The sequence below is a fragment of the Halichoerus grypus genome, chromosome 3, assembly GCF_964656455.1.
Source record: "Halichoerus grypus chromosome 3, mHalGry1.hap1.1, whole genome shotgun sequence".
NCBI lineage: Eukaryota > Metazoa > Chordata > Mammalia > Carnivora > Phocidae > Halichoerus > Halichoerus grypus.
This window is the reverse complement of record NC_135714.1, coordinates 193,909,334-193,929,380: the sequence shown is the minus strand read 5'-3', so window position 1 is coordinate 193,929,380 and position 20,047 is coordinate 193,909,334. Positions and strand designations below refer to the sequence as shown.

General features: G+C 41.8%; 1 protein-coding gene across 1 annotated transcript; it reads left to right on the top strand.

The window, feature by feature from the left end:
• Window positions 1-4,686: 4,686 nt before the first annotated feature.
• ING2 (inhibitor of growth family member 2) lies at window positions 4,687-17,252 on the top strand. The gene is made up of 2 exons (XM_036071328.2): window positions 4,687-5,298; window positions 10,216-17,252. Exons 1-2 carry the CDS (start codon window positions 5,127-5,129, stop codon window positions 10,884-10,886), a joined length of 843 nt encoding a protein of 280 aa, XP_035927221.2. The 5' UTR covers window positions 4,687-5,126; the 3' UTR covers window positions 10,887-17,252.
• Window positions 17,253-20,047: the final 2,795 nt, after the last annotated feature.

The following is a 20,047-nucleotide window of genomic DNA, read 5'->3' as shown; positions in this document are numbered from 1 at the left end:
GTATCTTCAAGGAATACATTGGCATCTCTTATCACACTTACGGATTACAGCACACACTCTTACAGCATTTGTATAGACTCAACAATTTATACCTACACTATCAACTATTTAATTTTGGACAAAATTTTAAGTTTCACTGGCAAAATCAGACCAGAATTTCAATTTTGAACATAAAGTATAAATCTCTCTTCCCTAAAATTGAAACCCCTTCCTGTTTTTAGGAAACATAATTGCATAATTCAAACTCCTTCAATACTGTGACCTAGTTCCTCCTCTTGATGCTATAAACAGCTCATGTAACTATGGTAACCACCTAGGGAAAACTGAATGTTTTTCTGGTCAGCAATATGCAAAGTATACCATATGTGTTATTTTTTCTGAGATAACCAAAGTAGATAATATGTGTTTGCTTTTTCTTCTTGGCTATGGGAATGATAGCTCATGATACTGAATTTTCTCTTTACTACAGTCCCAGTCATTCACAATCCCTTCATTTTTTGCTGTGATCATCTTGCTGACAGTAGTCATTCTAAATGCTGAACAATACTATAACCCATAGTGGGATTGACTGTATCCACCCAATTTTAAATCTGTGCTACCTCATGAACTAAATGTACAGACCAACACTGCTCATATTTCTAATGTTCCACCTCAAGAATCTGGTATTTCTTAACTTTATCCTTTAGTTCTAGCCAAAGTATTTCCTCAAAGCAAAAAAGTAAAGTGGAATTCAATCTTGAGGGTATACTTAGATACTGAGAAGAGCTATCTCCAGTTTGTAGTGATTTTTATGTATCCTCTTTTTAGCTCTATTTTCTGTTTTTTAAATACAATTAGTGTATACTACCCACGCAATAAAGCAATTAAAAACACTTGAAAACTGACCTCAGTGGAGACAGACTGCTTGCTTTAGTTGCCTATCGTACTAATGAACTGACTTAAAGTTTTAGGTTTTTTTCACTACAATTTAAAATGCTTCACTGGGGGGTGCCTGGGTGGCTCAGTCATTAAGCATCTGCCTTCGGCTCAGGTCATGATCCCAGGATCCTGGGATCGAGTCCCGCATCGGGCTCCCTGTTTGGCAGGAAGCCTGCTTCTCCCTCTCCCACTCCCCCTGCTTGTGTTCCCTCTCTCGCTGTGTCTCTCTCTGTCAAATAAATAAATAAATAAATCTTAAAATAAAAAAAAAAGAATAAAATGCTTCACTGGATCTTCCAGAACAAATTATACTCTAAACTAATATGAACTCTCAGATTTGTAATGATTTACTTATTTGCATTAGTTACAATTACATTTCTACTGTGGGCTATCAATTGGTGACATTTTAATATGAGGATTTTTGTTTAAAGTGCCTTCCTAGAATTTCCTTATTCTTTTAACAATGCTTTTTAACTATCCAAATATCCTCCTTAGAAAAACATTGCTATTTGCTTCACTGAATTAAATAGGGAATTAACTGCCTCTTACTGGTTTAGAAAAGATTTAACGAACTAAATGCAAGGTGTGGAACTTGTTTGGATTCTGCTAAACCAAGTGTAAAATGATATTAATGAGACAATAAGGAAATTTGGAAATTTTAATTGTCTGAATATTAAATGATAGATAATCTTTTTGATGGGATAATGGAACTGTGGGTATGTTTTTTTTTTTTTTAATTATCTCTTATCCCTCCATATTTAAAGTATTTACAGATAAAATATAACAATCCAGCAAGGGAAGGGAAGTGCGGAAGGCCACAGATGAAATAATGTTGGACATATATTGATATATGTTCAAGCTGGGTGAATAGTGCATTAGGATTACTGTATTATTACCTCTTTTTTTTTTTTTAAGATTTTATTTATTTGCCAGAGAGAGAGAGAGAGCACACAAGCAGGGGGAGAAGCAGGTAAAGGGAGAAGCAGGCTCCCTGCTTAGCAGGGAGCCGGATGCGGGACTCAATCCCAGGACTCTGGGATCATGACCTGAGCCAAAGGCAGACACTTAACCGACTGAGCCACCCAGGCGTCCCTATTACCTCTACTCTTGTGCATGTTTGAAATTTTCCGTAATTAAAAAGTTTTACAAAACATTAAGAAGAAAAAAAGCATTTCAAATTTAATTGGCCTGACTTAAGCAATAGCTGAATTTTCTCAGGAGTATCTTTAGGAATCCTTCAGAACTATCTGTTAGTTTGTTTTCAATGAAAGTTTGAAGCTTTGCCCTCCCCTCTCACAATATAAATAAGGGCTACAAGACACAGGTTTAGAGGCATAAACACTTCCCACCAGGGACCTCTTAAAAGAAACGGATTTTGAAATTACAGGTAATCCCAGACACTCCTACTAATTTTGGGGTTACCTATCTTTTTTAGGATTACTTTATGGTAGAAAATATTTTAAAAAGTAAGTAAGATGCCTTTTTGCTTTATCAGAGTAAATCACCAATTAATTTCTACATTGCAGAGAATTGGGGGCTTTAAAATTTCGCATTTGGCTCAGCACGGCAAAAAAGTCTTGAAAAGCCCCCAAATGTCCAGTTAAGTGGTTACTGAGAAGAAAAGAACATGATAAATAACCAACGGTCGAGTTGAGTTTAAGGAATATGGTGATTTTTTTTTCCATGTAAGTACTCTTCCCATCCCCACAATGTGCTTTCATAAATATGGCAGGAATAAGCCTTTAATTTTTATAAATATAGCAAAAAGGTGAAAATAATGTATAAAAGATCTCCATTATCATACTCAGCCTCCTTTCCTCTCTTCTTGCTCTAGGTTCCTTGAGGCGGTAGTCTTAAGTATTCTGCATCTCTCTGCCTTCTTACTGCTAGGTTCTAACCACGTGTCCTATGTGCCTGCAGGTAACTTCTCAGGCTGAATAAAATCCATAGGTACATTCAGTGCCTAACCTAAATCAGTAAAAAAGGCATCTTACATTATTTTGGGCCTCCAATAAAGACTACCTGAATCAAACCCATTAGTAAACAAGAACAGTAGGGTTCAGGTAAAAAGCAATAAAATTGCATTTTTAACAGTGACTGGTTTTTGACAAAACCTGGCTGTTTAATCTGAAGGATTTAAAGAATGACAATGAAATCCCTAGACGGTTCTCCGAAACACACCACACCGTACTGCCTGGGTTGATTTAATATTCAAGCAGTCAAAACCACGTAAGTGTCACAGGATAACAACACCAGACAATCTCCGAGTCCCGTGCAATATTTTTGTTGTTACCAAGATGCCGAATTTTCTGGAGGGCTTTGTTTTGGCTTGCAATTTAAAATTTCCTGTAGATCAAAGTCTAGACTTCTCGCTGCACGTCAATGGTTACTTCTACTACTGTTTTCAAAAGTGCTCTGAAGAGGTCACCATACAGGTGCACCACCCCTGCGAACGAACCGGATAGAAGGAGAAATCCACTTACGTTTCCTTTTTAACTCAAAGGTACTACTCAGAAGAGGACTTGTTTTCATAGGCATTCCACTAAAATTCCCCGCGTATTCGTTCTATTTACAGCCATTTCTTTCAAAAACAAATGTTATTACATCCTGAGAGTCAGTCTGGCATTAAAATTAGCATCTCTGCCGAGCGTTTCATTTAACACTACACAAAAATTAAACCCTGAGAGTCGATCACATAGATAAGGACGTGGGCCTGATTACTGATTAGGATTTTATCCTCATTTCCCTTCTTCCCGCCCCCCGACCCCCAGCCGTTTTCAGTCTTAGGGTAAAAAGAGATGAAAAGGGGGTGGTGCGCCCCTCCCGCCTCTAAGCCCGCGCCGACGTTTAATGCTTAAACGTTCTGACACCCGGAGGGGGTAAAATTCTTTTTAGAGGTTGTGTGTTGGACAAACACGTTTCTGGGGCAGAGGCAGACTAAACTAAACGGAGGATTCCTGAAGAGCCGGAAGGTGGACAAAACCTGCAAGGTACTTCGGAGGCGGGAGACCTCCCGCATATGAGGAAGGGCGGAAACATGCTAAAAGCCAGGAGGGAGATTTAAAAGGCGAGCCGACTAAAAGAGAAAGAAAATGCAGGGGGCCCGCGGAAGCACCGCCCACCTCGGCGACCAGCACCCCCCCCCCACACACCCCTCCCGGCGCTCCGTGAGCCCGAAAGCCGCCGCAGGAGGGCCGGGGCCCGCGGACAGTGCTGAGGCGGCGGCCGGGCGAGCCGCGGCGGATCGGCGGGAACACAGCCGCCGAGCATGCCGGGAGCCGCGCCCGCTGCACGCTGGGTCGCGTAGTTCCCGCCGGCCTTACTCCAGGTTGTAGCGCAAAGCGGCCGGCCGCCTGCTGCTCTTTTAAAGCCCCGCGAGTTGCCGCGCCAGAGCCACCTGATGGGGAAAATGTCGGTAACACCGGGCCGAGGGAGTTGGACCGAGATTCCCCCTCCCTGTGGGATAGGCGGAAGGAAGGAGCCGGCCACCTTCCCTCTGAAGTCCCATTCAGACATTGAGCAAAGAGGCGGGCTTGACAGTCCTTCCCCTTTAAGAGGGGGCGGGGCGCAGCCTGCCGTTTGGCCGCCCTCCGCACCCTCCCCCCGGGCCGAGAGTTGACAGACCAATCGCCCGAGTGGCGGTGGGAAGGCGGGAGAATGCGAACCCTTCGGTAGGGCGGTAGGGGCGGGCCCCCGTCCTTATTAGGAGTAAGTCCTGCGCAGGCGCAGAGGCGGCCGCAGCCGGAGGGGCGGGGGCAGTCCAGTGAGAGACTCTCCGACAGGCACGGAGGGTGATTGGGAGGAAAGGGGGCAGCGAGGGGCTTGTCATGGGGGTCCGTGCTACGAGACGGCATTGGTAGCATCGGGGGACTCCGAGGGGGACGGGAAGTGTCAACGCCCGGGACCCCGGCGCCAGCTCCGCCGGGGGATCCCCGCTGCTCTAGTCCTGGGGAGGGAGGGGAAAAAGGAGGGAGCCCTGATCTCGCCCCGCCCCTGGGCTTGTTACCGCGGGGGCGGGGAGTGAGGGCTTCTTTTGGGGGGAGTGGAGATCGGGGGACTCGGCTGTGCCCTCTTGAGCGGCTGCCGGTGTCCCCGCGGCGCCGGGCTGCCCAGCAGAGGAGCCGCGGCCGCCGTGGCTGTTGCATGTGTGGCTGCTGGATGCGGAGGCGGCGGCGGCGGCGGCGGCGAGGAGCAGCAGCGGCGGCAGGATGTTAGGGCAGCAGCAGCAGCAACTATACTCGTCGGCCGCGCTCCTGACCGGGGAGCGGAGCCGGCTCCTCACCTGCTACGTGCAGGACTACCTCGAGTGTGTGGAGTCGCTGCCCCACGACATGCAGAGGAACGTGTCTGTGCTTCGAGAGCTGGACAACAAATATCAAGGTAGGGGGCCGCGGGGCCGCGGGGCCGCCTGTGCGGGTCCTCCCCTCAGTCGGATTCGCTGGCGTCCGGGCACTGTCGCTCGGAGCCTGCCCGGGGAAGTGCCACTTTCCATTTCTCCTGTGACAGTCTCCCCGAGTGCACAGACAGGGTCTGGTGTGTGGGACGGAGGAGAGGGACTGGAGACCGGGTTCGCGGCCCTCCCTTCCCCCCGCTGCGGTCGGCGAGGACTTCTGTGGGGTATCACGGGTGGGGGTGGGGGCCGCTCGTCAGCCCCCGCTGCAGACCCAGCGGCTGCAGCTGGTGTGGAGAGGAATCAGCCATTTTAAGCAGCATTTGTTCCGGCCCTTGCCTGCCCCGTGCCGCAGACCCTTCTGCCCCGGCGAGGGAGCGTGCAGCGGGCAGAGGGCTGTAGGGAGTGAGCGGCCGGCCGCAGCCGGGCTCCCGCTGCTCTCCGGGGCCTGGCTTTCCCCACCCCCCCCTCCGGCCCCCACCCCGAGAGCAGATGCATTGGAACGTGCGGGGGGGAGGGGGCAGGAGAGGGCCGCGAAGGCGGACTCGGGGAGGTCCCTCCCTCGGCTCTCCGGCTCCCGGTTCTGGAACGGAGTACGTTCCCTTCTCCCGCCCCAGGGAAAGTTCCGGGCCGCGGCCTTTCCCGAGCGCCATCAGCCAAATGGTTAAAAGGGGAGGGGTCCCCGCGGGGAAAGGAAGAGGGGCGTGTGTGTGGCGGGGAGGGCCTGCGGTCCCTGGGGCGGGGCCTGGGGGAATGACGTAGAACATGGGCGGGGCGCGGACGGGCGCGCTCCCGCCCGCCTCGAAAATGGCTGGTCGCCGGAAGGTTTGGGCGGAGCTGGCTGGTGGGAAGGTGTCGGAACCTTGCCGAACGTTAGTTCTTTCCTAGCAGAGTCAGTGTTGAGGTTTGGGACGTGTTTGTCGTGGTTTTTCGACCCTTTCTCCATCACTCAATCAGGACGAAGAAACGCTCAGCTACTAGGACCATCGCTGACCCTAGCACCGCGTAGGTTCCGGGCCTGCGTCACTTCCGGACCCCAGGTGGAAGTGGGTGGTTGACTGGGCAACCGCCTGGCGTCCCTTAACCCATGGGTCCCTCCTTCGCCAAGTTTGAGTGATGAGGCAAAAACCACCCTTTGTGGTCAGACCCAAGAAAACTAAGACAGGGAGTCAGTCTTTTCCTACAGAGGGTATCATTTATCATCGACTATTGGTGGACCTTTCGTGTACTCCTAGGGGAGAAATTTAAATGGGGAACCGTTTTGCGTTTAATAAGCCTGATCAAGGAATAGACCTTGGACATAATGTGGAAACAGTCGTACGGACTTTAAAAAAATAACTTTTTGGACCCCGTTGTCTTTTTCTAGACCCGTCACTAATCTTACGATTTAGTCTCAAAGGAACCCACTTCTGGGGTGACATTTTGTGGCCTGTAGCATGTTAGAATATTTAATTGTTTCTGTGTTTTCGAATCTGTAATTTATTTCTGCCTTCCGAACCCATATGATAGGGTTGTTGATAAGACTGATCTCTTTTGGGGGAAAGAGAATTAAATAGTGTTTACTTACTGCGTGTCATCACTGTGCCAGGTCCAGAACATTATCTCACAATAATCCTATGAAGTAAAAATATATTTTACAGACCAGTCAAAGTTTACAAGGAGTTTAAGTGACTTGTTCAATTAACTAGGTGGGGAAGTAGGCTGGCTACTTCATGTGCACATCCTTTTTTTTTTTTTTAAACTATTAACTTTTTATAAAAACTTACTTAGTAAAAACTCTCCAAAGATATTTTCTACAGACATGGAGCACATACATGAATTGTAGCCTAAAAATGATACATATGTGCTGTATATTGAACACTTTTAGTTTTTCAAATAGTAACTCTGAGGTTTGTAAAACTTGCATGGTTTTACATTTCCTTAAAGACACATATTTGCCTTTAAAAGAGTTAAGCTATTTTCATTTGAATTTGGGAGGGAAAATCGGTTACAGGGAAATCTGCCATCTTGACCATCTAGAATTGTCCTAAGTAGCTCTAGTAACATGAGAAACAGTATTAGGCTTTAAAAGATTGAGAGATTATAAACATTTTCAGCTTCATTAAGATTGGTTATTTCAAGATTAATATAGAAGAAGGATCTAGTTTTCAGTCTGTGCCCATGCTTACTAAGCTCCGCTTCCACAATTTAGCTTTATATATTTGTGTGTTCTTGGTTCAGATTTCATATGCTTTTTATTTCTTTGCTAGTTCTTAAGTATCTTCTGTTTTTGGATTTAATACTTCCTGCAGTATTTAGTGATATAAATTATACAGGAAATCAAAAAAGCTTCTCTCCTACCTATTTGAGACACTTTGAGAAATTACTGAAGAATCAAAAACTTTTAAAAATAGAGAAATGAAGACAACAGTTTCACAATTGAAAGAAGTATTTATTATGGGATATGGTTATTAGAGAGCCTCAGTCTGTGTTCCAATATTCTTGTTCATAATTGCTTGGGTAAATAACCATTGAACTAAAAATTAATAATTTCAAGTGCCTTCCATGCAGCTTAGTAGAAAGTGCTAAACGGTGGAGCCAGACATACCTGTCTGGCAGAGTTCAAAGTCTGGGGTTGTTACCTCTTGAACTTCATTTTCTTCATGTATAGAAGTGATAGCTTCCTCATGGGGTTGCCTTGGAGATTAAATGAGAAAATCTTTATCGCATAAAAGGGGCTTAGTAAGTGTTAGTTTCCGTTCTTCTTTCACTATGTAATTAAGGAGTCTTAGAAATAAGAATTATTCTCATATACAGTATCAGTGTGCCTGTATGATAGAATATAATTAGCGTCTAACTCCTGATAGTTAGGTACAGAATATTTAAAATAAGATTTACCTTTATTTTTTAATCCTCAAGTTTTGTGTCTGAGGGGAAAATACATAATTATTTTTCTTGGAGAAAAATTATGTTCTTAAGAAAACCACTTACATACCTAGCTGGGCAAATGGGCTAGATATGAACTTTGTTTTAAAATATGCTGTGCAGGTATGAGTACCCTCAGATGTGTGGTGGCAGTTTGTCATGTATCCCAGGTTAAGCAGTTGTCCATCAAGTGTGAGTACGTTTAATTTCTAGGGAGGAGTTAATGCCTAAGAGTCGTGTTGAAGACCTGCTTTGTGTTAACCTTTCTTGCAGACAGTCGTAGTGTACACATTTTACTCGTCTAACATTTCTGTTATCGTTAGAGTAATAATATTAGAAGGTAAAACAATATTAGAAGGTATGCCACGTGCTGGTAGTACTATTAGAATATAATAAATGATACGCCATGTGGTGTGGTAAATTAGAGTTAATTTTTGTTTCTCCACCTTTAGTAAGACAGAATTCTCTTTTAGATAGCTTTATCTCATAAGGACAAGAAATAGAACAGATTTGAATAAAAAACTAATCTTAGGTAAATTTTTTGTGACATCTGGAACTATATTTTCAGATTTTTGTATACCATCTAGTGACTCAGACATTTTTAATTGATTTAAATGTGTCCCACACGCTATACAATACCCAAATCAGCAGTTTAAAAAGCTTAAAACCAACTGCTGAGTTATCTACAAAAGCAGAGTGCCCCAGTGCTGACTTTACTGTAATTTTATTAGTAGCTTAGTCAGTTGATGCCAGAATCTGAACCTAAACCTACCCTGGAAATAGTTTGGTTTTCAGAATCTCCCATATGATAAAATAAATGAGCTATTAAAACTAATATGGTGGGAAGAGTTAACTTGTGTCTGCTTTGTTTAAAAGTGCCCAGGAATATGATATGAACGTCCAGGTGAATGTCTCTCTGGAGTCATGTAGCAAATCATTGATTGAACTGTAAATCCTGTAAACACAGATGGATAGTCATCTGTAGCTTAGTTTTAGAACCTCTCTAAGTTTTACAGTTGAAGTCTGGCATGTAAATTTTATTACAGTGTTGTTTTGAGGTTCAGATGACGTATAAGTGACTTCACTAGGTAGACTATAAAGTGGCATACACTGTTCTTGCCCATGTAAAATACTTCGAGTATTAATTAGTACACATATCTCTTATCCTTTAAAAAAAAATTTTTTTTTAAAGATTTTTTTTATTTACTTGACAGAGAGAGAGAGCACAAGCAGGGGGAACTGCAGGCAGAGAGAGATGGAGAAGCAGGCTCCCCCCCACACCACCCCTGGGAAGGAGCCCGATGGGATCATGACCCAAGCCAAAGGCAGATGCTCAACCGACTGAGCCACCCAGACGCCCCAGTGTTTTTTTTGTTTTTTTTTTTTTAAGATTTTATCCATTTATTTGAGAGAGAGAGAATGAGAGACAGAGAGCATGAGAGGGGGGAGGGTCAGAGGGAGAAGCAGACTCCCTGCCGAGCAGGGAGCCCGATGCGGGACTCGATCCCGGGACTCCAGGATCATGACCCGAGCCGAAGGCAGTCGCTTTACCAACTGAGCCACCCAGGCGCCCCCCAGTGTTTTTTTGTTTTTGTTTTTGTTTTTTAAGTAAGCTCAACACCCAATGTGGGCTTGAATTCATGACCCCGAGGTCAAGAGTCATATGCTCTACCAACTGAGCCAGCCACGCACTCCTCTTATCCTTTTTAATATAGACTGAGTATTAGAAAGCTTTGTAAAAATAAATAAATAAATAAATAAATAAATAATTTTAAAAAAGAAAGCTTTGTATTCTTATTAGTTTATTTCTAAATATACTTTCATATTGGATAACATATGGTCTTTCTATGGGAAATAATGTCTTTCAATGTATACATACCAAGAGGAGTGTGATTTATGATTTGAGTTCATTCAACTTTACTAGTTCTGTGAAAGATAACTAACTTAAAAAATATTGTATGTGCTAATGCACAAATGTTCTGATTTTTCTCTTACGTTTTTAGAAACATTAAAGGAAATTGATGATGTCTATGAAAAATATAAGAAAGAAGATGATTCAAACCAGAAAAAACGCCTACAGCAACATCTCCAGAGAGCATTAATCAATAGTCAAGAATTGGGAGATGAAAAAATTCAGATTGTCACACAGATGCTCGAGTTGGTGGAAAATCGGGCAAGGCAAATGGAGTTGCATTCACAGTGTTTTCAAGATCCTGCTGAAGGTGAACGGGCCTCGGATAAGGCAAAGATGGATTCCAGCCAACCGGAAAGATCTTCAAGAAGACCCCGCAGACAGCGAACCAGTGAAAGCCGTGATTTATGTCACATGACGAATGGGATTGAAGACTGTGATGATCAGCCACCTAAAGAAAAGAAATCCAAGTCAGCCAAGAAAAAGAAACGCTCCAAGGCCAAGCAGGAAAGGGAAGCATCACCTGTTGAGTTTGCAATCGATCCCAATGAACCTACATACTGTTTATGTAACCAAGTGTCTTATGGGGAAATGATCGGATGTGACAATGAACAGTGTCCAATTGAATGGTTTCACTTTTCGTGTGTTTCGCTTACCTATAAACCAAAGGGGAAGTGGTATTGCCCAAAGTGCAGGGGAGATAATGAGAAAACAATGGACAAAAGTACTGACAAGGCAAAAAAGGATAGAAGATCGAGGTAGTAAATGCCATCCACATTTTAAAAGGTTATTTGTCTTTTATATAATTCTTTCAGAATTTACTTTCGGAAAATGTTTTAGGGTAAATGCATAAGACTATGCAATAATTTTTAATCATTAGTATTAATGGTGTATTAAAAGTTGTTGTACTTTGTCTGTGACCTTAATTTTCTGCACTGAATTACCAAATATTTTAAACCAGGTAGTCTTTAGATCACCTGATGAAAGGAGCAGGGAATAGGGAGAGGGTGGTGTGAATATTATAAAAACTTCACAAACCATGCCTATTTCATTTTCATTTAAAACTACAATGCTGTTTTTTGGGTAAACACCAAAATTTTGCTAGCATTTTAGTTCTCTGGGCTTTAAAAAATTTAGGTACAGTTGGAGTTCTCTGTAAGCATTCAGATTATCTTGGGTAATTTACAATATGAACACTACATTTAGAGCTTCTTTCTCCCTAGCCCCATTTATACATACACTTGTTCATCTCTAGTCTTCCAAGAGTTTAAGGAGCTAGAGATAAGAATAATTTGGGATTCCATGTGGAATAATGTGCTCTTACTAGAGTATTTGCTGCTGTATTTTCCTTAGTAGCATTTTGATACACTGTCAGTAGCCCATTTGTAAATGCCTTGCTGCTGAATCATAGATACATTTAATCTAGTGCTTAATAAGGGAGTTGTGTTGTGTTTTGTTCTAATTGGGACAGGTAAGCGTAGTTAGGATACCAAAAATGGTGCCATGGGCTTATATTGGAAAATATGGGGTTATGTAGTATCATGGTTCAAGGTTGAGCAGTTTAAAAAATGCATCTTATTTAATAACATTTTCCACGTAACCTGCTGCTACGATGCCCAGCCACAGGCCTGTCAGTGGGAAAAAGGGCATACGTTAGTCTTTAAATACTGCCTTTATGTCAAACAGGAGTTTAAATAGTTTTCTAGTGGCTACAGTTGATTTCTGTCCCAATCAGTGATTATATATTATTTTAAGTAATAGTGTATTCACTTTAACTTTCTGGTATTGGTGCTGTTTGATGTTTTCACGTTTAATGAACTAATTTCATTATAACAATGCAATTAATAATGTATTTGTAAATTGAATTTTCCAAGATTCTGATATTTTAAGGATAAGCATATTGATGGATATATGAACATCTATTCGGAGAATTTTTTGGTTTGGGGGAGGAGGCATCAGATTAACTAGTCCTTTAAATCTATGTGTAACATACTTTTTATTCCTCATTTCTCCCTAATCTGATGATCTTGATTCTTTTTGATTAACATGTGAAAAATTCTGTCTGCTTGTTTGGAGAAAAAAAAAATTTTTTTTTTTTTCCTCTTCTAGCTCTCCTGTGTGACTTTTAGGCATGTTACTTCACCTCCTCTGGGTGTCAGGTTATTCATCTGTAATATGAGGTTGGCTTAAATATCTCTAAGGTTCTTTTGAGATCCGTAGTATTTGCACTATAGTGAGGATTTTAATAATCAAATGACTTGTTTTTCTCTTTTTTAAATTTTGTCCTTCATTCTGAGATGTGAAGACAGTTTAAAGGTGATCTTTGAGACAGGTAAATGCACAATATTTGATTAACTTCTGTCCTAAGGATGTTTTGCTTGATGACTGGAAGCAGTTGGTTATGTTGCTTCTTGAGCGAGAAATATCAGGCAGCATGATGATGAATTTATTTTGTTGTAACATAGTTGAGTTGTAAAAAAAATTCTTTTCTCTCTTGAGAATACCGCATTTTGTCTTAGTGATTACATCCTCATTACCAGGATAGAGCTATTTACCTGACACCATTAAAAATATCCGTATGTGCACAGTCTCCAAAAGCTTTCAGCTGTGACTATGTAGAAGTCAACACTTTTTCATACATTAAATTTCCCTCAGTATATGAGGAAAAAAAACAACTCCATTATAGAAGTACCCAAATTTGTATTAGGCTTGATAGGAAAACAGATATGGAAAATCCTGGAAGATGTGCTCTCTTTATGACCTAATGTTTGAGACAGTTTTATTTTTATGAATTTTTTTGTTTGTTTTCCATACCACACAGGAAATAGAAGTCTTAAGTTTGCATAACATTTTGACTAGGATTTCTTTTTTAAGATTCTAGATTTCATATACTGTCTCATACCATAGTTATCAGCTCATGCTATAAACCAGTGGTTCCTAAACTTGTCTCCTATTAGAATTACCTCAAAAGCTTCAAGAAATGCAGATACCTGTGTCCCACACCCCAGCAATTGTGATCTAATTCATTTGGAATGTGGCTGAAACATTAGAATTTTTTTTTAAATCCCCAGGTGATTCTAATCTACAGAAAAGTTTTTTAGAACTGCCGTATTATGAAAATTTGAGCCTATTGAAAAGTGTGGGTGACTTCTCTACATCCAGATTTATACGACTGTCTAGCACATAGAAGTTCTGATACATGCACAAGAGGTTGTCCCTTGCCCCCAGTGGTCTGCCAACACTTAAAGACTCAACACTTGAGTGCTCCTTGTGTGCTGGGCACTGTTCTAAGCAGTGGTGGTTTCAAAAGAAAAAGTCCTTGCTCATGCACCAGACGTTTTGATGGGGAGTCAAATGTGTGTAATGTTAGGTAACTGTTAGAGGGGAGTAAAGCAGAGTAACAAGATGGATGGGAAGGGAGGTGAGTCTTAATTATGGTGATTAAAGAAAGTCTTAAAGGAAGTGATCTTTGAGCTGAGACCAGAGGGAAAGAAGCAAGTGAGCAAGGCAAAGATTTAAAGGAAGGGAGGAGTCAAACAAGCTTGCTGGTTTGATGAGAGCACTTGACACAGTGTGGGAGGGACTAGAAAACGACTCTCGAAAGCCACGGTAGAAAATTTGGGAAGGGTTTATATTGAAGAGTTCTTTGAAGATCACTCTGATCATGCTGCATGCAAAATGTGTCATAGGGAGGCTTGGTGAAAATAGGGAGTATCCGGAGACTCTCTTAGAAGTCTTTGCACCAAAAAAAAAAAAAAAAAGAAGTCTTTGCACCAGAAATATTGGTAGCTTAGACCAGGGCGGTAGCCGTGGAAGTGGTGGCGAGTGGTAGGACTCTTCTTATGTCTTCAAGATCCTGCCAGTGGAAGGATTTTGGCCCAGCAACCAGAAAGCAAAGAGATGACCAGGGTGACTCTTAGGTTTTTTGGCTTGAGGGAACAAATCAAGATTTCTGTTTGCATTTGGGTTTGAGATACCTGATTTCTCATGGGATCCAGCATGGAATTGAGGGAGGGGCCAGGAGCTAAACTTTTGGGATCCAGCATGGAATTGAGGGAGGGGCCAGGAGCTAAACATTTGGGATCCAGCATGGAATTGAGGGAGGGACCATTTGGGAATTAGCCAATAAGAGTTTAGAGGCATGTGACAAATCACTTGTAAACAGATAAGTGCCTCTCAAATTTTAATGTGCCTGAGAGTCACCTGTTTTTGTTAAAATGCAAATTCGGATTCAGTAGGTCTGGTGTGGGGCCTGAGGTGCTACGTTTCTAACAAGCTCTTCGGCGAGGCTGCTGCTGCTGGCTCTGGGACCCACGGTTTGAGGTGCAACCGTGTGGATCCAGAAGAGGGTGGGGTGGGTCCTGGGGCACACCCAGCATTTGGAAGGGGGAGCCAGCAAAGGAGACTTCCAGATCTCTCAGATAAAGCAGAAAAATGTGGCACACCAGAACAAAAGTGACGTGTTTGAAGAAGGGAATGGTCATTCAAGTGCTGCACAAAATAAGATGAGGACCGAATTAGCCACTAGGTTGGGGGTTTTTCCGAGTTAACAGGCTCTGAGTGTGGGGATGAAGAACTGCTTGGAGTGGGTTGTGAGCAGAAGGGGACAGAAGTAGAACCAGCAGTTGCAGACAACTCGTTTTGATGTAAAGTGGAGCATGGATGGAGCTGAGGTGTGGGTGAGCTAAGGGAGGATTTTAACTCAAGGAGACAATATAGCATGATCATATGCAGACTGGAAAATTCCATTAGAAGGGGACAGATACATGCCGTCAGGAGAAGTGGCTTATGGCAGGAGTGAAATCTGAATAGGCAGGCAAGTGGGAATGAGTGAGAACGCACACTCAAGAGGGGTTCATCTCAAATAGGCACAGGGACAGTTCCAGTTCACGTGTCAAGAAGGAAGATGGTGTTTTAACTCATTTATTAAAATATTTATTGTACACCTATTACTTACAAGGCACTATTTTAGGTCCTCGGGAATAAAACAGGGATCAAGACAAGATACAAATCTTTGTAACTGGATGGTGCTTAGGTTCTGGAAGTGAACAGGTGTGAATGCGGATAGCTCGCTAGATTTGGTATTGGGGAAAATGAGATCATTCTCTCTTAACAGCTTCCACTTTCCCCATTGAAGGCCTGAGATGGGGAAGGGGGAGGGATGTTCGAAATATCCCTGAGGACGGTGGGAGAGTGGACCAGGAAGGCCAGTCAGAACGGTGGGTCAGCTGGAGCCTTTGGTCATAACTTCAAACAAACTGGTACCTCCTTCTGTTGCTTGAATGCAAACAAAAAAAGAGAACAGATAAAATAACAAAATTTCAAAATATCCCTACAGGGAGCTAGAAAAAACAGCTCTCCTGTCCTTTTTATATGCCCAGTAGGTGGCTTCCTTGGAAGGATCTATCCTCATCCCCCCACCCGAAATGGAGAGGAGCCCGTCTTCGAGGAGCAGTGGAGGTAGAAATAAGTCAGACCGCTCTTCAGCCCTTCCTGAATCAAGTGCTTACAGTTTGATGTCATTGAAAATCTATTTTAAGTAAAGTGTAAGTTAACAAGGAATTACCCTTGTTATGTTACCTAAACTCTATACATCAATTAGAGAGACCAGAGCTCCTTTATCATATCCTATATGTGAGGGCAGGACGGTACCCTGTCTGAGGATTCCAGAGATGCGGATTTCTCTGGGGTCCCAGCTGGCTGGCTTCTCCTCCTTGGCCTGCAGTTTGTTCAGCTGTAAAACGAATGATTTAAGATACAGTTATGCCAAAAACATGGTTATTAGTATTCACATCCCTTGACATTGTTAGGAAAGAGTTTTCCAGGTCACGAACTTACTAATTGTTGAGTTTATGAAAGAACGGGGTTTAGTTCACGTAACTAGTAACTGGACTTCTAAACAGGGTTTTCTAAACTTCAGACACGAATGATCTTGATGGATTTTCGCCATGTCCACATCCCATTCTAGTTTTATATTTGGAAGTATTACTTAAAACTTTTCTTTAAAACAACTCACTTTTTGATGCCAATTTATTTTTAAAAGAAGGCATATCACTTTGGTGAGTGGAAAATTAGTATCACTGACTGGATTACCTTAAAATACAATGGAAACAAAGCAGTGTTACTAAATTCTAGCTATGTAGGATTGCTGTGGAAACAGCCTCCAATCTGTTCTCCCTTTTTAAGAAGTATGATTAATAAATACTCTTAGGTAAGGGTAAAAAGACATGTAAGCACCAAATCAAGTCTTTCTGCATGATGTAACCAAAAAGATTTAAGGAGAATTTTGAGCACCCCCTTAACCATCCTTCTCTGGGAAACACTTTAAGCAACAGAAGGTTAGCTACTGCAGTTTCTCGACTATTAGTATAAAACAGAAATACGAACATGTCTTAAAGGCATCTATCTACCTACATGCATGCAGATGGACTCTGCCTAGTAATAAAGGTTTCTGTAACCGCCCCCGCCCCTTCCCAAGGTATTGAGCAGCATTACCCACATCAGTATTAAAGTAACTGACGTTACCCTGACTCAAAGTTTCTGGTCTTGTCAGTTTTTTAATCTCAGGATAAAAATAATGCAGCTCTTTCAATGCCACTCAGTGAGCAGAGAGAGATGTCCCAGGCGGCCTTGTTTGTGGTGCTTTTGGGCCTGGCATTCCAGCCTTGAAAAAAAAAAAAACCCTTAAAATTTTCCAGATAACTTCCTCAGTTGCCCACTGGCTAGTGAGTGGATTCTTGATTTGGCAATCTTCATTGTAAAAAAAAAAAAAAAAAATTCCAATTTCCTTATGAATTAGATAATACCAACATGTCCTAACACTGAAGGCCTGAGATTTAGGGTGTCGCAGTGTGTTTTGGTATGGTGAGTAGTTGTGCGCCCACATGCACTAAAGTAGTCTTTCACGTTTTAATTGTATTAGATAAAAATTGTCCTGCCTTCTTAGATAATGTCCTTCAATCCTTTTTGACATATGGTATGACGTAAACGAAGATTTGATGTCTTCATCCTTTGACTCGGCACCATGTTTATGTACGGGGATATCCTTCGATCTTGCCCCAGTGTGGAGGGCTGTTACCTCTCTACTTGCCTCAGACTAGTTTTTAAAATAAATGTGGCTGCTTTTAATGAGTTTCGTTCTTCGTTGCTTCTAAAACTGCCTGCCTAGCACTGGAAAAGCATTTGGTCAAATTTGTGTCTAGCTTAAAAATAAATACATTCTAAGAGAGGATCTAGTGCTTGAGCTTTAATGTATGGTTTTGGTTTTTTAAATATGTGGATTCCCCTCCCCCCCCCGCCCCTGTTTTTGACTGTGTTCAGATGGCAGTTTTGCTATATCTTTGCTATGAACAGCAAAACTGAATTACTTTGACCAGAGTCCTTAATTTATTTGTATAGTACATTAATCTTAGAAACTTCCCACATAGAAGCAAACGTGTTAGGCCAACCAGCTTGTTTGCTCTCCGAAGATTCAGGTTTTAGACTAGTGATATGGGATCATGCCCTCAGTGGGAAGTAAGGGTTTGGGTACGGACACGGACAGAAGAACTGCTGTTAGGCTTATCAGGAATGTAGAATTAGGTAGCATGTAGCACCACCAAGCCTTTAAGACAGACTTTTATTGTACTTTTGGCCCATCCTGAGACATGGTAAATCCCTCAACTGTCAGAAATTTCCCCCTCTGAGCTTTAGAGTGTGTTTTGCTTTTTGGTTATAAATTTGCATTTCTCACCAACTTGAAAAAAAATCAATTCTCACGGATTAAGGAAAGAGATTATATAAACTGTAGCAAAATAGCAACTGAAAAGTTACTCAGTTTTGACTACAAAACGTTGATAGTAGCTTTGGCTTTGAATTTATGATGCTTGAGTATTACACTGAAAAAAAAAATTTTTTTTAAGTTTTTTATTTATTTATTTGACAGAGAGAAACACAGCAAGAGAGGGAACACTAGCAGGGGGAGTGGGAGAGGGAGAAGCAGGCTTCCTGTGGAGCAGGGAGCCCGATGGGGGGCTCGATTCCAGGACCCTGGGATCATGACCTGAGCCGAAGGCAGACACCCAACGACTGAGCCACCCAGGCGCCCCTACATTGAAAATTTTCTACATCTACATCAGTTTAGTGTTATTTTGGAATAATTCTGGCTGGATTTAAGGTGTAATTTAGTAAAACAGACAATCTAGAACTTTTCTGATTACACAGTGGAAAAGAAACTTTCCATGGCTAGTTAAGAGAGGAAAACAATAGAAGGATGTAACTTATTTTTTCTTATTTAAATCTTTGTTAAAAATCCATCTGAAATTAGATCAAATGCTTAATTATCTGGGATTGAGAGATTTTAAAACTTTTATATATTACTTTCATATCATGAAAATCGGAAAACAAGACTGAGCCTTTTAAGCTAACAAGAGTGAGTTTAGGATCTTGGTAAAGCATTTTTGTAAAGAAGTACTTTATGTCTCAAAAAGTTTGTAGTACCTGCTTAAATAATTCGTGGGTAACTCTGTGAGTTGCAAAATAGTAGCTAAGGGTACTATTTTACGTGAGGGGTTAAGGTAGACGAATTGCTGGGGTTTTTTGCTTGTTTGTTTTTGTTTTTTTACCAGATACCCAAATCTTTGTTCTACTCGTTATGTCCCACTGAAGACCATCCTTCTGAGGGAGCAAAAATGCAAACATTATGCTATGAAAGAGAATGTTACTGCACACAATCACTGGTAAATAATTCCCAGACATAAACTGTGTGTCCTTTCTTTCCTTGCCATTTTTTTCCATTTTTCCGCTGACTTCCTCATCCTGACCTTTGACGTTAGTATGACAATTCAAGGATAATTTAGGTAGGCTGAAAGAACAATTCGCAAAAGCATACCACCTAGAACTAGAAGAACATTCCTGTGGTGACCAACCAACATCTCTGCCTTGCAGTGACATTATATTCCAAACCAGAGTTTATTCCTAAAGTGTTCCATGGATCCTGGAATGCTCTTCTGCCCAAAAGAAGCTAGGGTATTTGGCATGTGATACCCCTACTCTTAGAGATTCAAAAGGTACGTGATAGAGGTTCTGAGAAATCTTGCCACATTTGCCCTGTAATGCCTCTTCATACCCTGAGGAAGTAGGAGGTCTTTCAAACTTTTTGAGACTATTGCCCCTAAACTATACCGTGAAAGGGTCATATTCAGATGTTTTGGGTGGTGATACTGTATAGGGAGTTACACCCCAGCCCCTCTTTCCTACAAGCCTCAGTATTCTTGTTACCATTGGTACTACTGTTCAAAGGCCTCAGGGACAGGGACTTGGACCTTCTTTCTGTCTGCTAGGCAGTTTTAGGAATTTAGCCTTCCTAAATGAATCCGATACAACAAATAACTATCGTTCAAGTAAGAATCGTCTGTCAAATGTAACTGGGTTATGTAGCCCTATTAGCTCAACCTTGAAAGTATTGTGCTCAGTTTCTTGATTGGTAAAATTGGCCTAGATTTCTTAGGTACAAAGTAGCTATAACCTTCATATTTGATCAGAGAAATTCCAGAAGAGACCACTGTTAATAATCTTGTACCCGTTTCTGGGAAAAGCATGGACTACAAAGAGCAAGTAATAATAAAGATCTGAACCCAAGCCATATTTTATTATTACCATATGAGTCAATGATGTGAGAACTGACCTCTGGGGAAAATTTTGTGCTCCCAGTGGGCTCGACATTTATTAGGATTTAATGTCGTGATACCCCTTTGGCTCTAGAAACTATAAAGATCAAGTAAACTGTTGTCCTTGGAGATTTTTATTGTTATTTCAAAGTAATATAATTTGTTTCTGTAAAATGCATTTACTGAAAAGGCAGAATTTCTTAACCAATGTCATGGCCAGAAATTTCTATGAAAGGGTAGGGAAATACTTTCTGTAGATAGAACTAAAATCTAAAT